Here is a 19,528-nt window from a genome sequence, read left to right on the forward strand (position 1 = left end):
GTGACGTGAACAAGAAGTGTTTTCAACTTTATACGGTTTGTTCCACCAGCCACACAAAGCTTGCACTCACCGTGTTTTGCATGCACTTTTACATTTACTGTATTCGTGTGAGTAGTCAAATACAAAATAATACCATACTCCTCTCCCGCTCCATCGAGTCCCAGCGAACAATTTGTACCTGTAACAACACAATGTGAAACTATTTCAGGTCTGCAGCTTTGCAGGCAATCAGTGACCGAGTGGAAACCTGGCGCTGCCGGTGCCAGCCCGTGGAGGGGGGGGTGCGGGTAACACACGCTGCCATGATGAGCCCGGACCCGCAGGTTGAGCTGAATTACGCATTTGAATCATCGGCCTCTGCACTGCAGACCTGACAAAATGACACAACAGAGTGTGTTGTGGCTGCAGGAACAGACAGATCTGTGCATGACATCCGGCACGTTTACCTAAAAGATCACCTGGAGGGTGATAAGTGTCAACTCATGTACAACCTGTTGAAGAATATACCTTAGATAGATGGATCAGCTGATGTTTAGTTATCATACTACTTGATTTGCCACGAAAGATCATATCCTGTACATCAGGGTCCTGTTAACACTTGTATAGATTAAACTGATGCTAAAAACACATGAAGAATCTATATTATCGTACAGATTTTGGGCCATTAATCAATATTCTGACCGGAATAATCGATCGTGGGTCACAAGCAGCAATGTGCTTAGAAAGAATTCACTTATTTTGCAGCTTGGAGGAGAAAGTTGTCAGCGTGACTCTTTGTTTTGTTTTTGAATTTCTAGATCACAATTCTCGTTCTCGCTGGATTCATCTCCTGCAGCAGAATATTTACAAAAGAGTCAGGTGGTCTGTTGGCAAAAGCCAAAACCAAAAACATGACCCAGGTGAATTTTTAAACGTTGATATTGTACCGAATCTATAGCTGAACAAAAAAGCTTTGGTGATAATATGACCGAGCTACGCTTGTCCCTTTATGTGGAGTTCCTCATCCTCCAGATGGGCATCTTCAACTTTCACCTTTAACTGAATCTCAACAACCTGGAGTGTGATAAGTGTCAACTCATGTACAAGCTGTTGAAGAATATACCTTAGATAGATGGATCAGCTGATGTTTAGTTTACATATGACTTGATTGGCCACCAAAGACCATATCCTGTACATCAGAGTCCTGTTAACACTTGTATAGATTTAACTGATGCTAAAAACACAAGATGAATCTATATAATTTTGGGCCATTAATCAATATTATGATCGTACAAAATCGATCGTGGGTCACAAGCAGCAATGTGCTTAGAAAGAATTCAGTCATTTTGCAGCTCGGAGAAACTGACTCTTTGTTTTGGATTTTCTAGATCACAAATCTTGTTCTCGCTGGATTCATTGCATCAGCAGCAGAATATTTAAAAGAGAGTCAGGTGGTCTGTTGTTAAAAGGCAAAACCAAAAACATGACCCAGGTGAATTTTTAAACGCTGACATTGTACCGAATCTTTAGCCGAACGAAAAAAAAGCTTTAGTGATAATATGACCGAGCTACGCTTAGCCTTTATGTGGAGTTCCTCATCCTCCAGATGTGCATCTTCAACTTTCACCTTTAACTGAATCTCAACAACCTGGAGTGTGATAAGTGTCAACTCATGTACAAGCTGTTGAAGAATAAACCTTAGATAGATGGATCAGCTGATGTTTAGTATAAATACGACTTGATTTGCCACCAAAGATCATATCCTGTACATCAGTGTCCTGTTAACACTTGTATAGATTTAACTGATGCTAAAAACACAAGATGAATCTATATAATTTTGGGCCATTAATCAATATTATGATCGTACAAAATCGATCGTGGGTCACAAGCAGCAATGTGCTTAGAAAGAATTCATTCATTTTGCAGCTCGGAGAAACTGACTCTTTGTTTTGTTTTGGATTTTCTAGATCACAATTCTCGTTCTCGCTCGATTCATCTCCTGCAGCAAAATTTAAAAATGTAAAAAAAATAAGCAAAAGAGTTAGGGGGTCAAAAGGCAAAACCAAAAACATGACCCAGGTGAATTTTACAAATGTCATTATACCGAATCTTTAGCTGAACAAAAAAAAAGCTTTGGTGATAATATGACCGAGCTACGCTTGTCCCTTTATGTGGAGTTTCTCATCCTCAAGATGTGCAAAAACATCTTCAACTTTCACCTTTAACTGAATCTCAACAAGATCAGACCGGACTTTTACTTGCATCAGCTATAAAAGCTCATAAGCCATAATCAGCCGGGGTAATTATCCCAGACTCATTTATCCATCATCAGCTTCCTGGTTTTCACGGCGGTCCTTGATTTCCTAAAAAACTTCCACTCTGCTGCCGTAGCTTCCCCGGACCTCCTCCTCCTCCTCCTCCTCCTCCTCCTCCTCCTCCTCCTCCTCCTCCTCCTCCTCCTCCTCCTCCTCCTCCTCCTCCTCCTCCTCCTCCTCCTCCAAGGCTGCAGCTCCTGGTGCTGTTGACTTTAATAACATCTCCTATTCGTGCATGTGTTTGTTGAAGGGGGGGGGGGGGATCAGTTCTCCTGGCAGCATCTCATCGCTGACCCTTCCAGAGCTTATCTGCTAAATCTGACTGTGTTACCCTTTTTGCTATAAATGGTCAATTTATTAGCTGACAGACGCTCATTTCGAGAGAAGTTTTCTGAAATGTTAGATGCTTTTAAAGGAATAAATGTGATTAATACAAGTCTGGGACGTTCATCAGGGTTTCTGCAGGGTCCTAAAAAAGTCTAAAATCCTGCTACTCATCTAAATTTCAGGCCACAACTATTTATTAGGGCCCGAGCACTGACATCAAAGGTCAGGTGAGACCCTATTGAAATTGTAAGGATTATTGATCATTATTATTATTATTATTCAGGCAAATGAATTGGCTTTTTGAGGGCCTTAACATGCTGAACTTCTTACCAAAATTTGCAGAAAGTTAGAAAGTGGTGAAATTTTTTTACGTATTCTGGAGGAATTTTCAATGGGCGTCGCAAAATGGCTCAACGGTTCCCCCCGAGACAGCCCGAGACCCCCGGAAGGTGTTCCCATTGACCGATCTTCACAAAAATCGATACACAGGTGTATCATGACCAGACAAACAAAAAAGTCTCTGGGTGCAATTGTAAAAACAAAACAGGAAGCCTGCTATTTTGTATTTAGTGGCCATTTTGGCCATATTCCACATTTTTTCTTTGATACACTTGTACTTATTATTATTATTATTAAGGCAAATGAATTGGCTTTTTGAGGGCTTTAACATGCTGAACTTCTTACCAAAATTTGCAGAAAGTTAGAAAGTGGTGAAAATGTACGTACTCTGAAGGAATTTTCAATGGGCGTCGCAAAATGGCTCAACGGTGCCCCCCCGAGACCCCTGGAACGTGTTCACATTGACCGGTCTTCACAAAAATCGATATTTATATATATATTCTCTACTAGGTCACTTCACCATGTAGTCAACTTTAGACCACGTCAAACGAGAACAAATGTCTAAAACCTTTCCCGTCCGTGCAGGTTTGATTCCGTCCGTTGTTTGTATTCACTAAATACGATCGGAATGAACAAGCAGCATCCTGTCGATGTACTAGTACAAAGCCGTCGTCATCACCTCTGCTCCGACCTGTTGGATCCTGACAGAGGGAACGCTTCACGCCCGCTGTGACTCACCCAGGAAACATGCACGGCTCATGTGGTGTTGCAAAGCGACAATGAATCAGTTGTGCATCAGTAGTGAGGCACAGGGTCAGTTTAACGACTACACAACCTTTATTGTCTTCGAAGTAAAGATGCAACCTTGTTTTGTTTTAACGAGGTGCTAAAAAGTGAAAGTGTGAATGTTTCAGGTGCTCGGTGAATGTGTCTGGAGACGAATCCCAGAGCAGCTGCACTTTGGCAAAAACAAAGTTCTCAAGGGAAAAAAAGGAGAAAAGTTCCACTCGTCCCTGACGGAGCTTTTTGTGAAGGAGTCGAGTGTGAAACCCACGTCACATCTCGACCTGAGGCGGAAGCCTACGGGACAGTGAGAGGGGGGGGGGGGATGTTTATGCAGTCGTAGCCAATCGCTGCCTGAGAGTCATACCAGGGAGAAGTCGTTTTGTTTACACAACCCGAGCCAATCGCGTTGCAGACCTGTCAGTCCAGTCCCCGCCCCCCCCAGGGCCCATCACACCCACTGAGAAACTATAAAGTGGCCTGACAAGTCAAGAGGGAGCATATCGAACCATGAGAGAGAACCTGGCAAACATGGCATTCACAGACTGCATGACACCTGCTGACCTGTTCCCAGAGGGAGTGGGGTTAAAGTGAGTCCATCTGGAGTTTAATGAGGGGGGGGGGGGGGGGACATCACTGAGACTCAGGCCGAGACAAACCACTAACAAGTTGTCTTCATTTTCTCTTTACAGGAGGAAAAACTGGGGAACCAGAATAAGATTCATGCTGAAGACAAACTCTTCCCACTCGGTTTTACATCTCGTGAGAAACAGACGATACAGGTACGGCACTGAACTCTCTATCTTGTATTTTGCATGCATTTAACTCCAGGTTAAAGATTTTGTTTTGTTTGATTTTGCATAATTTAAAATTTTTATTACCTTGGTTTTATTCAGATTTATTTTTATTTTATATTGTTTTTGTGTGTATAAATCCATAGTAACTGTTGTTGTACTGTTGCATGGTTAACATGGATAAATTGTGTTGTGGATAAATTAAACCAAACCTTATGATTTAATGCCTGTAAATAAGGAACTCAATTCTAAATATTGTATTATAGCATGGACATAAGATCAGATCCTAAAGTTTGAAAAGAATGAATTGTAAAAAGCTCCAATCTGTGGATTCTCTACGTTCCTGGTGTCTTACACAACCTCTGTTCTCTCCCTCAGGCCGAGTCCGGATGACGTGAGCCAATGGGCGCAGTCACTCGACAAACTACTCAGTCATAAATGTAAGTGTCGCTCCCTTCATCGCTCAAAGGCATCTCAAAGGTCACAGCTGTGCGCCGAGTTAACCGGGGTTTATTGGCATCAATAAAACACCGACTCCACCTTGCACCATGTGGTGGCGTCTCCACGGTTTTAACACGTCTTCCTCTCTCTCTTTCCTTCGCAGACGGCAAAATGATCTTCCGCATCTTCCTGAAGTCGGAGTTCTGCGAGGAGAACATCGAGTTCTGGACGGCGTGTGAAGAGTTCCGAACGCTCACGTCGCACAAAGAGCTGGTGTCCAAGGCCAGCAGCATTTACGAGGAGTTCATCAGAAGCGAAGCTCCCAAGGAGGTAACAGCAAACAGATGTTTATTCATTGCAATGTTCCTCATTAAATACGGACGACACAGACTCACTCTGGATGTTTCTTCTCTCCTGCTCAGATTAACCTGGATTACCACACGAAGAACCACATCACAGAGAGTCTGGACGACCCGACGGCGACCAGCTTCCTGGCGGCTCAGAAGAAAGCCTACAGCCTGATGGAGAACAACTCGTACCCGAGGTTCATCCACTCCGACCTCTACAAGGAACTGTGTTCCCGGGCGCAGGCCAAGCACATCCGGCCCTGGTCCAACTGAGCGCCGGCTCCTGCAGCCATTTGTTTACCACTGTGACCGGGAGATGAGGCCGCTGAAGAGGGCGCCACCGCCGGATAAGAGACTCGAACGCGAATCCTGAGCATGAACATTAAGGGCGAGTGTGGGAAATGCACACAAAGCCGTTTCCAGGCTGGGAGTGTTTCTGCGGTGGCGCTCTGTGACGCTGCAGGCAGTAACACAGCATTTCAACCAGATGGGATTATGGTTACATCTTTTCCTCACTGGGACATTACCTGCACTTTCCTTCGCTGTGCTGTTAAGAGTTTGATATTCTGAGCAATGGAGGAGTTCAGGAACAGGAAGTCGTAGCGTCGCTAGCAGAGTGGGAGGAGTCAAAGCCGCAGGACGTCCTCCTCGTCATCGGGTGGATCTACACCAGTTTACACGTCTTACTTTACATAACATTCGCAAAATTTTTTACTGAGGACTGTGTTAAGCCTGATGTGACTGATGTTTCTGACAATGATGTATTTATTGTGAATATTGTAATGTTACATTTTGTGATACTGAAAGTTCAGAGCAGAGGGAGAAATAAACTTTGTTCTTCGGTGCTGAAATGATGCTTCGATGCTTTTATTTATTTAACTGAACAAAACCATGACACAGAGGTTCACTGGGAAACTTTGGAAATAATGTGTTAAACAAAACTTCACCCTCATCTCAATTTATTCAACCAATTATTCCCCTGATTTCACCAAAGTAACATTATTTATATTAATTACACATTTATTATACATACAAATGTTTACCGAGGCCAGAGTTGATGTTCTCAACTCAGGTCAATGAGACACTTTTCCACCTCCAACTTTGAGATGGTTAACAAACCGTAGCTCATCTACAGAGATCACAGAGGTGGAGTCGTGGTTTTATATCCACCTGTCAAATACAAATCAAATATCAAGTCTCATTTTAACAGTTTTTTGTCTCTTCTAACTCCAGAGGGAAGTTTATTTGTCTTTGGAAGCTAAAGGCATGTTAGAGACCACAGTAGCTTTGTGTTAGCTGGTGTTACACAGGATTTGTATTTGATTTGTGCTGCCTGCTGCCTTGGATATTTGTGAGCAAATACTTTCACACATTAAAGTATTTATTTAATCCAATGTATATTAATATATTATAAATAAAATATTGCAGCAGCTTTACTAAACATAAGCCAGTAAAATGCCTGATAACATAGGTGAGTATTCCTCAGATAGAAATGAAAAATACCAGAGGGGCGTCTTTTTATATATTGTAAAAATGCGATATCATGACGTCATTGATACCATATGACGACAAGGGACTTATTAATTTAAATAAGCTGAAGATTGTGTTTCTTATCTTATTGGTTTCTCAGCTGCAGAGAAACCTCAAAATATTGTATTTGGGATATTAGACATAACGTTAAAATCATTATAGCGTCTCTCTAGCCCGTTTATTTATGGATTTATCTCAGAGAAACCTTTGACCAATAAGATCCATCAAGCAAGATAAACCTATTTTAAGAAGTTGTATTTCCAAATATTTACCGTCTGTGTCCAAACTGGAAGTGGTTTGGATATACGATGATCTCTTTTCTAAAGTGTTTGGTTTAAAAAAAGATCTCAGACTCTCTTACAGCACAAACTGTCCAACGACATATTTCCAGAGACAATGTCCCAACAACATTCCTCATCTTCTGTGGAACAAGGCATTCCTCTCCCACAGCTGGGTTCTCATGCTGTAACGATGGCCCCGGGTCCTGAAGGTGTGAGTGACACCTCCTCTGTCTGCGAGGGGTGTGCTCTCTGAACTCATGGTGGAGGCTGACGGTGTCCAGACGTCTGCACCTCGTTCCTAAAAAGCCAACAGCTCCCGCCCCCCCCCCCCCCTCCTCCTCAGACCTGCAGCCTGCTGTGATGAGGTCATGGTGGAAAGCTGCAGCTCGACAGCAGCCATGTGCTCTGTAGCTCTGTAGCTCTGCAGCTTAGAGCAGATCTAAGGCTGGACTGTGTTCATACTGGAGTCTGTCTATTATAACTTGATTGTTTATAATCAAATTTTAAGCCAAGCTAGCAGTTTTATCTCCAGGGAGGTAAAGCATGAACTTTCCTTACGAGGCAATTGTGATCTGCAGAGGATGAAAACTAGAGACTGTAGAGATACTGATTTCTCTCAACACGCCACCATGTGGTTGTGTTTCTTTATGAAATGTCTGAACTACACTGGGTGGACGGCATAGAAATCTAATGCAGACATTCATGTTCCCCTCAGGTTGAACCGTAATAACTTTGGTGAAACCGTAACTTCTCATAGCTTTATTATCACCTCTTTCACTTTGTCTAATACTCTGCAAAACTAAAAATATGTAGCAGAGTTTAGGGTTTAATGACAATCAGCAAAAACTTGGCTACCAAGTAGAACTACTACTAGATACTGACCTTGGTTACCAATATGTTAGAAGGGTTTATGTTACCATGCTAACACGCTAGGATAGTGACCATGTTACTAAGAGCTTAGTTTTAAGTAGAATACAGTAACGACTTGTGAGCCGAAGAAACATCACATTGTTTTTATTCCTGTGAAATATTTAACATCTATTTCAGTGTTGATGGTCGACTGAGAGATGATTTGTCTTTGAATTGCCTCGGCCAAGGTTTTCTCGGTTTATCTTTTCCTAATTTTACTTATAACAACCTACTAATCTTCGTTATCTACAATATATTTGAGGGCTCCAATTTTTTGACTTGACAAATATATCTCAAAGAAAAGTAGCTTAATTAAATACCTTCAAGTTTCACATCGCGAGTTCTTTTCCTGACGTTTTCCAATAAGCAATAAATCAGAAGTGTAATCAAGGCTGATAACGTTTTGTTTGTTGATCCTCGGATGATCATTTCATTTTTGAACGGCCTGTTCCTCATCCGAGTTTGGAACAACTCCATTAGAGCCTGTATGTGATAATACGCCGGACAAACTTTCCTTGACCTCGAAGTCGGCCGACGCAGCACACATTCCATTACACATCAGACTTCATCTATTTTTACTTCTTGATCCTTTTTGTTGCATCAGCTCCACCATCCAACCAACGCACAATCTACACAAAGTTGTGTGACATCAGTCAAACACAAAAGGAAACACACCAACAAAGAGACAAGGTGATGATGTGTGTAGTCAGGGAGTGAAGATATTTGTGAACGCTGGCACAGTCACCACCAAAGCTTTTTGTTTCCTCAGAAAGGACAATACAACACACACACACATTGTTCCCTCTATGAACTGGTAGTAAAACCTGTGTGTGTGTTTTCATCTGTTGTCATGAAGCAGCTTGGAAACAGGCGACCGGGCTGGGATCCAGCGAGTGCTTAAGGTGTGTATGTAAACACTGGAGGCCAGAAATAGCACAAGGGCCACGCTCTGCTGAGGGGGAGGAGCCTGCAGAGACGTCAGAGCACTCAGGCCTCAGGACGGCGTGGCCACGTGAGTCAGACCAGTACGGCTTCATTACACAGAGCAAGCAAGAAGTGGATTTACAGGATAAATCACAGAGGCCACGTCAGACTCCCATGTCCACGGCATCAACGCACACACACACATATACACACACTGCTGCGGGGAACTCTCCAAAACCCACACAAGACCCTAAGTTTGTTTCCTTTCTTAATGATGCACTTATAAGGACTCAACAGGTCACATGGTCTCACACACGGATCCAAATATTGGTCAAGTTTTTATAAGATTCTGTGTTTATCTTGTCCAATTGTTTATTTAGCTTTACTATTTGATTTATATTGTTAAATTAAAGTTTATTAGATGTTTTGTCTTGTGCTATAACCAGTCCTCATCAGTTCTCTATTGCACCAGCAGGTGGAGGCAAAGATCCACCGACAAAATACAGGATCTAATCCATTATAGAAAAATAGATTTTGGAATTCAGTCAACAAAAAAGCAAAACCATTGATAAACATCTACACATTTTATTATGAAAATAAGACAGGACATAATTCGAGCACATGTTTCCTTCTATCATGCAGTAGAGCGGAAGGGACACACATGGAGAGAGGGTTGATGCCGAGAGTCTCTCTGCTACACCTGCAGTTCACAGGACGCCACAGTGAGGAAGTGCCGCAGACCACCCACGGTCGCTAATATGAATATGACGCATGATGTACAGTATCAGTATGTGGCTCACTGATGAAAGAGTGACTGGGGGGGGGGGTTCTGGATGTGTCGGTGTGTGTAACCAGAGGCTTCTCTTGATGAAGTGCGTCCGTGCTCACTTGGCCTCCTGAGCCTTTTTGGCGCTCTGCTTCTCCTTCGCCTGGCGAGACAGACAAGAGGTACTTTCATCAGTATTTATACAGAAATCAGACAATAATACAGAATTGGTTACTGAGGCTCCTTCACCTCTCTTTAGAGCCGGAAAAGACATGTGTGCATTCTCTGTTAAGTCATAATTTTGTTAAGTAGATAAGAAAGAGTATAATTGATGAAAGCAATGAATATAACAATTAAGAAGATCGAGACCCCGGTGATGTTCCTGCTGAACCGCTGACTAAGGCTCCTTCGATCAGAGATGTTTGTTGATGTCTCTGGAAGTTCACTGACTTTATAAATTTGACAAATTGTTCAAGAACTTTAAGGAGAAATCAATGATCAACAATAAAAGAAAAATGTGAAGGTATCAAATGTTTTCATGTCATGTTTCAATCTTTTGTAATTTCTGTGAGCTCTTGAGGAATCCCTCGGGTTTGAGGTGTTTGTTTAAGTGGTAAGTAAAGAGTGTTTTTTGTATTTGGTGCCTTAGGTCTGACCTCTAGTGGACAATATAAACATTGCAGCCTTGTTTTTCAAGCATCTTTGATCAGTCTCATTACGTTTGTAATTAATTTCAAGGTTCACAGGAAGGAAAGGTCCAACTCTTTCATTATTTATCGTTGAATGTCTTTTAAAAAAAAAGTACAGGATGGCAACATCTAAGATATTGTAAATTATGTACGTTTCATAAAGAAGAGGAGAAATAACTGCGTTTCAAAATGTCAAGGTGCTTCCTTTAAACCTTTTAAAGTAATAAATAAAGAAAGAAACGTGTGAATGTACCTTCTCCACCAGGGGTATTAGCTGCTGGTACTCTGCCAGTGTCTTCAGAAGCTCCATGATGAAAGGAAGGTAGTTGTGCTTTCTTCGAATGTTTTCAATCTGCAACAACGCACACAAACAGAAGATGTGAAGGAAAAAACTGAACAAAAATAACGTGATGGGAGATCGACATTCAGAAAACACTGCAGCTAATACAGTACATGCATCTATAATGTACTGCTTTATTAAGAGGGAGGAGGGAAAACTGTACTGTCTTGTACTGTCTACCTCTACTTCTAGTGTGAATACAGAATGTAATAGTAGGGAATGCGGTGCTGAGGAGAAACCCACCTTATATCTTTTAAGTTTCTGATTCTCCTCTTCAATGAGGAGCTGGTACTTGGCGATCTCGGACTGGATGGAGCTGAGGAACGTGCTGCTCTGGTCTGTGTCCATCGGCTCGTCCTGGAAACAGAGGGGGACACAGGTTTCTATACAGACAGGACATATCCTGACTAGTGGGAACGGGGGGGGGGGGAAGATAGCAATCAGCAGCACTCTGACGATGCTCATTTTAATTATACTCACATAATCCCACTATTAACTTTGTCAAATTGACACTTCACAGGACGTAAAGGTATATTGGATTCCAGAAAAACCCAAAAGTTGAAGACATGGTGAAGTAAACAAATAGAGAATAACTTTTAATAACCCTATAAATGCATTTTTAAGACCCTGCAGAAACCCTGATGCACGTCCCAGACTTGAATTAATCACATTCATTCCTTTAAAACATACAATCTGAGAAGTGTGTTGTTACTGACCTCTGCAGGACTAATGTGGATGTGTATTTAGGGCGTATATCTGGTCATCACTAAGGTGTGATGTGCTACAGGTGGAGCAGAACCTTCTGTCAACACCCAAAGATGATGAGGGTGTGGCAACAGCGGTTAATCTCTAATCTCCCTCTTGTACAATACACATATCACACATTATCCTGAATATATCAAAATTGTCCATCGTTTTTCCACACGTATTCTTCTAGTTGTCATATAGTGGACTGCAGTGCTGTTAGGTAAGGTCAAATATACTTGCTTGTACCAAATCTAAACTGGCCTTGGGCTCCGAGCCACTGAATATAGCACAAAAGTACACATACACATAAATACATCAAACATTGAAGCTCCTACCAAAAAGAAAACCCTGCTCAGAATGTCGATTTTGGGCATCTAAGAGGAAAGAGACAGTCCTCCTACTAGAGAGCAGCTCTGATCCGAAATTGGTCTGATCCGAACTGGTTCGACCCGAGTTGAACCTGATGCAGTGAATGTAGATCACAGTGAAAGTCTTTCTACTAGTTGTCATATAGTGGACATCAGTGCTGTTAGGTAAGGTAAAATATACTTGCATGTACCAAATCTAAACTTGTCTTGGGCTCTGAGCCACTGCATCACATAACATAAACCACAAAAGTGCACGTACACATAAATACATCAAACATTGAAGCTCCTACCAAAAAGAAAACCCTGCTCTAAATGTCGAGTGTGGGCATCTAAGAGGAAAGAGACAGTCCTCCTACTAGAGAGAAGCTCTGATCCGAACTGGTCCGACCCCAAAAGAAAACCAACAGACCCGAGTTGAGCCTGATGCAGTTAATGTAGCTCACAGTGAAAGTCTTCTTAAAGAAAACATCCTCTGTTAAAGTCTAAAACAAAGGTTCTCCACATGAACCATGTTAGTGAGCCGTCAATATGAGCCCCAAGATATTTATATCTTAACATCAAAATATATGGACTCATTTGTTCTACAGCTGGATGGCTGCAGGTTCATCTCAGTCACTGTTCCTTCCATTTGTTTTCAAAATGTTGCATCTCAGGACCAGACAGCATCATTACACATGTTTCTATCATAAACTAGAAAAGGCTGTAATGGGAGAAACATGACAGGTGAGTGCACGCAGCCTCCAACTCACCATTATCTAACTCACCATTATCTCCAAGCAAACCACAGCTCCCATCTCTAACTTTCTGACGGCTGACAAGTGATTCATTTCATATGTGGGCTCCCGCGGAGAGAGAGAGCGAAACATAATAAATGATTCTTTGTCAGTTCTGGGCTGGATCAGCTCTTTGTGCTGCCACTCACCTCGGTGAGCTGAGTCTGGAGCTCCGCGATTTTCCTCTCGTAGATCATCTTTCTGTCGGACACGATGGCCATTAGGTTGAATCGGATCTCTCCCTCGCTGTACCTGAGGAGGAAAACCATCCAAGTTCAGTGAGAACAGAATGATACACTCTGAGAAAACCAGGGAAGTATTGAGCTGGAAGAAATACAAGTATTTACAGACTGAACTTTGCTTTGTACAACCTGAAACTACAATAAAGGGCTTATAAACCATAGAGAAATGAAATGTCTGACACAATATTTAAATTCATTTCTGGCATTAAAGTCTAACATGAACAAACAGCAAATTACTGCTGGGTGATTTAAAATAAAGTGAAAGATAAAAACCACTTAATTGCTTGGAGCCCAACAGAATTAGTCCCTGCATGTGGCTGCAGGGGGCGCTGTTGCTCACTATAAGTTACAAAGTGTAGCTTGAACCCTGTGCACTTGTTAATCCAAAAATGTTTTATATACACATAAAGATAATTACTTCTGTATTCTTTTCTCAATCACTGGGCGAACGGCGCTGATCCAGTCGTCCTGGGTGCAGGCGCCTGGAGAAAAGAGGACGGGGATAAATGAGACTTCAGGAGTTGGTTCATACAACAGCCACTTCCAACACACAACATTCATCATCATCATCATAACAACAGGCAGTTTTAGGGATAATTGACCGTGGCCAACAAGCCCAGTATTCAGCTGTGCACAGTAAGGCCTCACGCAGAGAGACTTTAAACATCAGACTGCCGGAACTGGAGCTGAAACCTTAATGTAATAAAAGAAACAACAGCAGATATCGTTGTTCTCCAGCTTACCGAGGTCAATCGGTCCCTCTCGAAGTCCGTCCAACTCGTATAGTCGTCCGTTCACAGGGACGTAGCTCACAAAGTGGAAGGCGTCCTCGTCCTTCGCTGACGGCTTCGCATCGAATTCAAACATCTGCTGTCTGCAAAAATAAAGAATGCATGAATAATGTTTGGTCTCGCGTATAGATAAAAAGTGTGATGTTTTGAATTGTTAAATGTAATTTATCCTCAATTATAAATGTTATAATTCACTGAGATGCTTAATATGATTCATGAACCAGAACCCAACTGATTTATTGGATAAAAATGTGCTTATATGACAAATCGTTACCGGTTTGTTTGACGATCCGACAACTTATTGAATTAACTATTAAGAAAATATGTGAATTTACAGTTTACATAAGCATAATTATCTTTATTAATTCACGTTCTGTATATTAGGTTGTTTTTAAGTATTGTTTTTATATGCTTCAGAGTTTAACTGCAAAATAGATTTAAATATATACACACAAACATAAACACATACAGATGCAATACTCCTAATATCAGCATCATCCTCCTCAAAAATACACATTAGGAATGACCAATAAATGAACTGGTGTCGTACGTGAATATTTTGCAAAAAGCGTAAACTGGTGTGTAGACGACAAATGGGCCAATCGTGTTTCTCCTAGTGGGAACGAGAAGCTAAAAATAACGTGAGGCCAATCAAAGCTCTCCTCTCCAGCTGGATGTGATATGAACCGGAGCTTACCTGGCAAAGCTGTTGTGAACTTGTCGGATCACTTCAGAGTTGCTGAGAGCCAAACCTTTCATCTGAGGAGAGCGGGAGATGATGATTAGAATGCTGACTGTGTAACCCCCCCCCGGGCTTAAAACATGCTGTGGGGGGGGGGAAGAAACCCTGCATCCAGCTAATTCTACATTCATCAGCATGTTAATTGCAATATAATAACAGTTACTAATTAAAAAAGATGTCATATTTCTTCTTTCTATGCTTTTTTTATGTATAGATTAAATATTAAAAACCATTTCGGGCTTTGCTTGATGTCCCTGGTGAGATGTTGGCATTGTTGCTGTCATGTCTTGGTAGGAATACATTTGAGTTTTTCCAAGTCAAGCCTCATAAATGAGAATGTTCTCCTGAATATTAGTGCAGCACGGACTGAGTCATCGCAGTTTTACAGGTAAGAGGATAAAACCGTCTGCTATAGATAGAAGTGGGAATGTTGTAGAGAGTTGTGTAATGAGTTTCTCCTCTGAGGGGGAAAAGCAGTACAAGTGATTTTATTTTTTAAAGAGCGATGAATAATGTATTACTTATTATTTGAATTTGAATGTTCCTGACAGTGAACATAAACTAGGAAGGTTCAAAGATAAGAAACAACAAAAAACAAGCAAAGACCTGAAAACAAAACATCACACAATTCAAAACAAAAATACCGTGAACATACAGCAGCGTCGAAACTCTGAGAGAACTCTCTGAACTCGGTGAGTGTGTCTCCGAGCAGCATGTCCGAGTGGGAACAGTTGAGCAGGACGCTGACAATCGCCTGCGTCGCACACGCGTTGTTGATGACCTGAAAACACACACACACATCATACACGTTATTGATGCTCTCGGAGAAAGAGAGCACACTTTAATAATCGGATTGTGTGGTTTACAATTTCTACAAGAGCTCATTTCTTTGCAAATCTAAAGTGAACAGTTTTAAATCTGACTATTGAATGTTAATGTCAATATGAAGAAATATTTTGATTGTGTAAAACAGAATGATCACATCTGGATGAAAAGCAACATCCTCACATTGTTTATTATTGTTTCATGTCAACACTCATGTGCAACTTTACAAAAATAATGCTAAAGGTTTTGACATTTAACTGCACCATACTCAGTTTCTATCAGTGAACTTCACTGTCTTATGTGTCATACAGTTACTTTTCATATATATTATTGTATTCTATTCATATATTAAAATGTGTTCATATTGTATGTTTACTTAATCATTACTTTTACTTATGTTTCTACTTCTACGATTCCCTTTGCTGCCTTTTCATTGTATTCATGTGTTGCTTCTGCTTAGTGGTTTTAATTATATTACTGCTTATTTGGACCTTGGTGCTACGTTGTGGTCCCTCTCATGTCCCTCATGTTTTGAAATGATTATAAAACCTCTGGGAATCTTCTTGAAAACAGCAGATTTCCCGTAACAGGACAAATAAACCTCTTCTTATCTCCACTTGCCTGTTTTGCAAAGAAGATGTGGTCGAGTCTGGAGTCCTGGACGATGGATCCTGCCGGCTCTTCGCCCGGCTGCCACTTGAACAGGAAGATCAGGCCGTGAACCGGTCTGGAGAACACAGAACAGATCAGATTAGTCCTGTCATCACTGGGATTGTATCACCTGTCATCACTGGGATTGAAACGGTGCAGACGTGAACTCACTTCAGGTTGTCAAAGTTCTCCGGCTCCATGCTCCAGATCTCCTCCACCTGGGAGCCCTTGCATCCTGACGGAGACAAATGAAGGGACATCAGTCACACGTTGGACATGAAGGTCAACACAACCTGTGTGTCTCCGTCCCCTTGGAGATCTAACAACTGTCCTATGTTATTGTTTTTATTAATTGATCTGCACTGTGTTGTTGTTGTTGTTGCTCGTGTTTAATTGTTGCTAATTGTGTTTCTTGTTGTCGTGTCTCTGTTGGACAACAGGTCCTGCTTTCAATGCGACTGCCTAATTCAATAAATATTCAATAAATAAATACCATAAAGGGTTATTCACCCGCCGATGTTTTGAACGCTGAGTAATGCTAGCCAGCTAGCTAGCCTGGGTAAATAAGCTAAGCTAGCTCAAACATGACATGCCACTTCCATGAGAAAACAGCGTCATTGTGACTGTTAACAACACACGTAGTCGGGACAACTTCCCTTTCGTGCTGCGTGGATTTGTTTACGTCCATTTCCACGCGTTAAGTCAACGCTAGCTAATGTTGTACGCTCTGGTTAGCTGTGCAGCAGCTAGCTAGCTAAGCGATGCTACATTGAATGAGCGGCTAGCCCCGTTAGCTCCGCGCCACTCACCGAAGCCCTTGATGAGCTCGGTGAACACCCCGGGGTCGCTCTCCATCAGGCACCATTCTCCAGCGCTGCCGGACATCCTTCACCGTGTCGAGTACCGGAGGCTAACGATGCTAACGAGCTAGCTTAGCGGCGGGTCCCCGTTAGTCAGGCTAATTTAACCGAGGGGAGGCTGGCGTGACGTCAGAGCTGCGACGCCGGACAGCGAGGGTGCGCTCGTTTTAGGCTACAACGTGCGCCGTTTTTTTTATTTGCACAGACAAATAACTTATTTTTCTCAATACAAATAAAAATGTATATTTAGAGATTAAAGCTAATTTTAGTGTCTTGGTGACGCGCATTTCTTACTACAGCCCATAAGACTTTTAAACTCCTCTGAACTGCAGTAACTCCACCAAACCAGCACCCTGGAATATTTGCACCAGCACCATAACAAGCATATTTGAATATTTGCACTACTGCACAAATTGAACATTCATCTGTAAAGATATATATTTTATTTTCTATTTAAAATTTTTGATATTCTATTTCATCGTTATTATATTTTATTATATTTTATACTATTTCTATTTTTATATTATTTTTTTGGGTTGAAATTACCGAGCATTGCTTAAAGAGTGTGTGACCCAAGCATTTCATTGACAGTGACTACTTCATGTTATCTCTGTTCATTTGACAATAAAAAATCTTGAATCTTGAATCTTCTCCTCTGATATATGACTGATACCCGCCCTCCTGCGCAGACGGGGTGAATAAATGAAGCACTCCAGCAAAGACGCTCAGAAAAATAGCAGTTTCATATTTATTTAATATCAGAATACATTCAGTTTATTAAAAAACATAATTCGTCTTCATACACATGCCCATTCACTTTAAATATGCATCACACCGAGCAGCATCATGATTCCTGACACAAAATAACCACATACCCAATTTTAAATAAAATCACACAGCGACAGAAATGGAAAATGTTTTTGACAGTCAAGTAAAAAACGCAAAACGAATATATGATTTTCCATTTACAGTCAATGCAATTAACCAACATTGAATTTTTCAATTAGAACATTTTTTTTTAAATGCTTATAACATAAACAAATCTGGAGTTATTTCAGTGTGACAAAGACATGTACAAATTCCCTCAAAATCCATAAACAGAACGTGAGTCAACACTTTGCCGTGTGTCCACTGTTTGATGACGCTTGATGCCGGAGGTCGTGCTTGTTCGTGAGTGTAATATGGTTAAAAACAAAACAACCATACAGAAGAGATTTGAAGTAGTTCTCTTATTCACAGGCTTTGTTTAAAATATGGCAGCTTTAACAATAGTTCGGTAACATCCCTGCATGAAAACATACGTGTTTTAAACATGAAACATGCAATACACTGTAATAAATACATAACAGGCTCGCTCAAGCATCGTAGAACCTGTCTCAGCAGATCGAGCAAACAATGAATAAATACAGGATTGAGAGATATGATAAGAACGGTTAGTCATTTAGCGAACTGTCCGCTGGCGGAGCCCTCGGCGCTGGAGCAGCAGGGGGCGCACTGCTCGATCAGGGGCACCAGCCGCCCCTGCTGGTGGAGCTGTTTGGTGTCGGAGCCGCCGCCGATGCAGTTTCCGTTGATGAAGACTCTCGGAACCTGAGCACACAAATCACGTTGTGACAAGGACACAGTGTGAATGACTGGTTCGATGACCGGCTGTTGCAAACAACAATCTGGACTAGATGTAATTTGTTGGGTTGGTTATCACATGAAATTATTCTGAGTCAAAATAAAAAGCAAATTCTTGGCTGCAGCCCCGATAAAAACCACTGGATGACACGGCAACCTTTATTTAATTAAATTCTGAAAGCGCAGACTGTAAAGTTACTTGAAATTGACATGTCGTGAGATTCTTACCGTTCTGGCTCCGGTCACCTGAGCTAAGGCCTCTTGCAGTCTCCTCCCATCATTGTGTTCATCCAGTTCCACCACTTTGTAGTTGGCACCGATTTCATTGAACACGTTCTTGGCCATTTTGCAATAAGGACAGGTGGTCTTGGAGAAAATCACGACACAGTTCTGTGACACCACTTCCTGAGAACACGGACAGAATTAAGATTTCGGTAAGTATGAAAAGATGGCAGAAAAATCACACAACAGTCAAACAGAAGAGCCTTTGGTAAGTGAGAACACTGGTACAGGGTAAATCAATTAAACAACTTTTTTAATCATACATTCCCTATAAGTACAATTAAAATGTCAATCTCACTTAATTTATAGGAAATGTAGACTTAAAAAAGTCAACCACAAAGTTCTTGAACTCAGTATATTTTTGTGTTATAAACAGTTTATTTGTTTTTCATAGCTTTGGGGTAAACGTCATTAAGGATCTTTGACTCAGACTTGCTGAAAAGCTTGAGAACAGGATGAAATCCACTGGAACAAACTGACAGGAGATATCAAGCTATACCAACTGAATAAGACGCCAAGGAGAGGGGGTGAACTGTGGGAAATATTGGGAAATCAAAATATGGAATGACCATGAGAATAACCGAATAACTGAAATTTAACATTAACTTTTTAATGCGTAATTTATCTGACACACCCATTTAAAACAAGGTTGTAAAAAGACTCTGAACAGCAGACTGTCCCCCAATGTTTTTATCAAGTTTCTAAAAGGTGTCAGATCTCCCAGCATCTTCTTACCTGAACATACTGTACGCAGGATGTGCTCGACAGACTCCCAGTCTGTGACGATGTAAAATTCCCCATTCTGAAAAAGACAAATCACAAGATTGCAGTCTACAGTTTAAAGCATTTTTAACATTACT

General features: G+C 41.4%; 3 protein-coding genes across 3 annotated transcripts in view; 1 reads left to right on the forward strand and 2 right to left on the reverse strand.

Annotated features, from left to right (window-relative positions):
- The first annotated feature begins 4,253 nt into the window (after positions 1 to 4,253).
- rgs2 (regulator of G protein signaling 2) lies at positions 4,254 to 5,598 on the forward strand. The gene is made up of 5 exons (XM_061078146.1): positions 4,254 to 4,333; positions 4,436 to 4,525; positions 4,916 to 4,977; positions 5,142 to 5,308; positions 5,401 to 5,598. Exons 1-5 carry the CDS (start codon positions 4,254 to 4,256, stop codon positions 5,596 to 5,598), a joined length of 597 nt encoding a protein of 198 aa, XP_060934129.1.
- A 3,940-nt stretch (positions 5,599 to 9,538) lies between these two features.
- Positions 9,539 to 16,894, reverse strand: uchl5 (ubiquitin carboxyl-terminal hydrolase L5). Its single transcript, XM_061077793.1, has 11 exons — positions 16,713 to 16,894; positions 16,075 to 16,138; positions 15,874 to 15,979; positions 15,083 to 15,208; positions 14,383 to 14,444; positions 13,638 to 13,768; positions 13,313 to 13,376; positions 12,802 to 12,904; positions 11,008 to 11,121; positions 10,678 to 10,776; positions 9,539 to 9,898 (listed from the first exon to the last, which is right to left on the reverse strand). The coding sequence occupies exons 1-11, from the start codon at positions 16,786 to 16,788 to the stop codon at positions 9,854 to 9,856; spliced, it is 990 nt and encodes a 329-aa protein (XP_060933776.1). The 5' UTR covers positions 16,789 to 16,894; the 3' UTR covers positions 9,539 to 9,853.
- Positions 16,895 to 17,488: 594 nt separating this feature from the next.
- Positions 17,489 to 19,528, reverse strand: part of glrx2 (glutaredoxin 2) — a 4,664-nt gene continuing 2,624 nt past the window's right edge. The window contains exons 2-4 of the mRNA XM_061078294.1: positions 19,404 to 19,470; positions 18,615 to 18,791; positions 17,489 to 18,353 (exon numbers count right to left, since the gene is read on the reverse strand). Of these exons, the coding sequence (XP_060934277.1) occupies positions 18,201 to 18,353; positions 18,615 to 18,791; positions 19,404 to 19,470 (397 nt within the window). The 3' untranslated portion in view covers positions 17,489 to 18,200. The remainder of the gene's footprint in view (positions 18,354 to 18,614; positions 18,792 to 19,403; positions 19,471 to 19,528) is intronic.

This window comes from Limanda limanda, chromosome 9 (assembly GCF_963576545.1).
Source record: "Limanda limanda chromosome 9, fLimLim1.1, whole genome shotgun sequence".
In the NCBI taxonomy this organism is placed as follows: Eukaryota; Metazoa; Chordata; class Actinopteri; order Pleuronectiformes; family Pleuronectidae; genus Limanda; species Limanda limanda.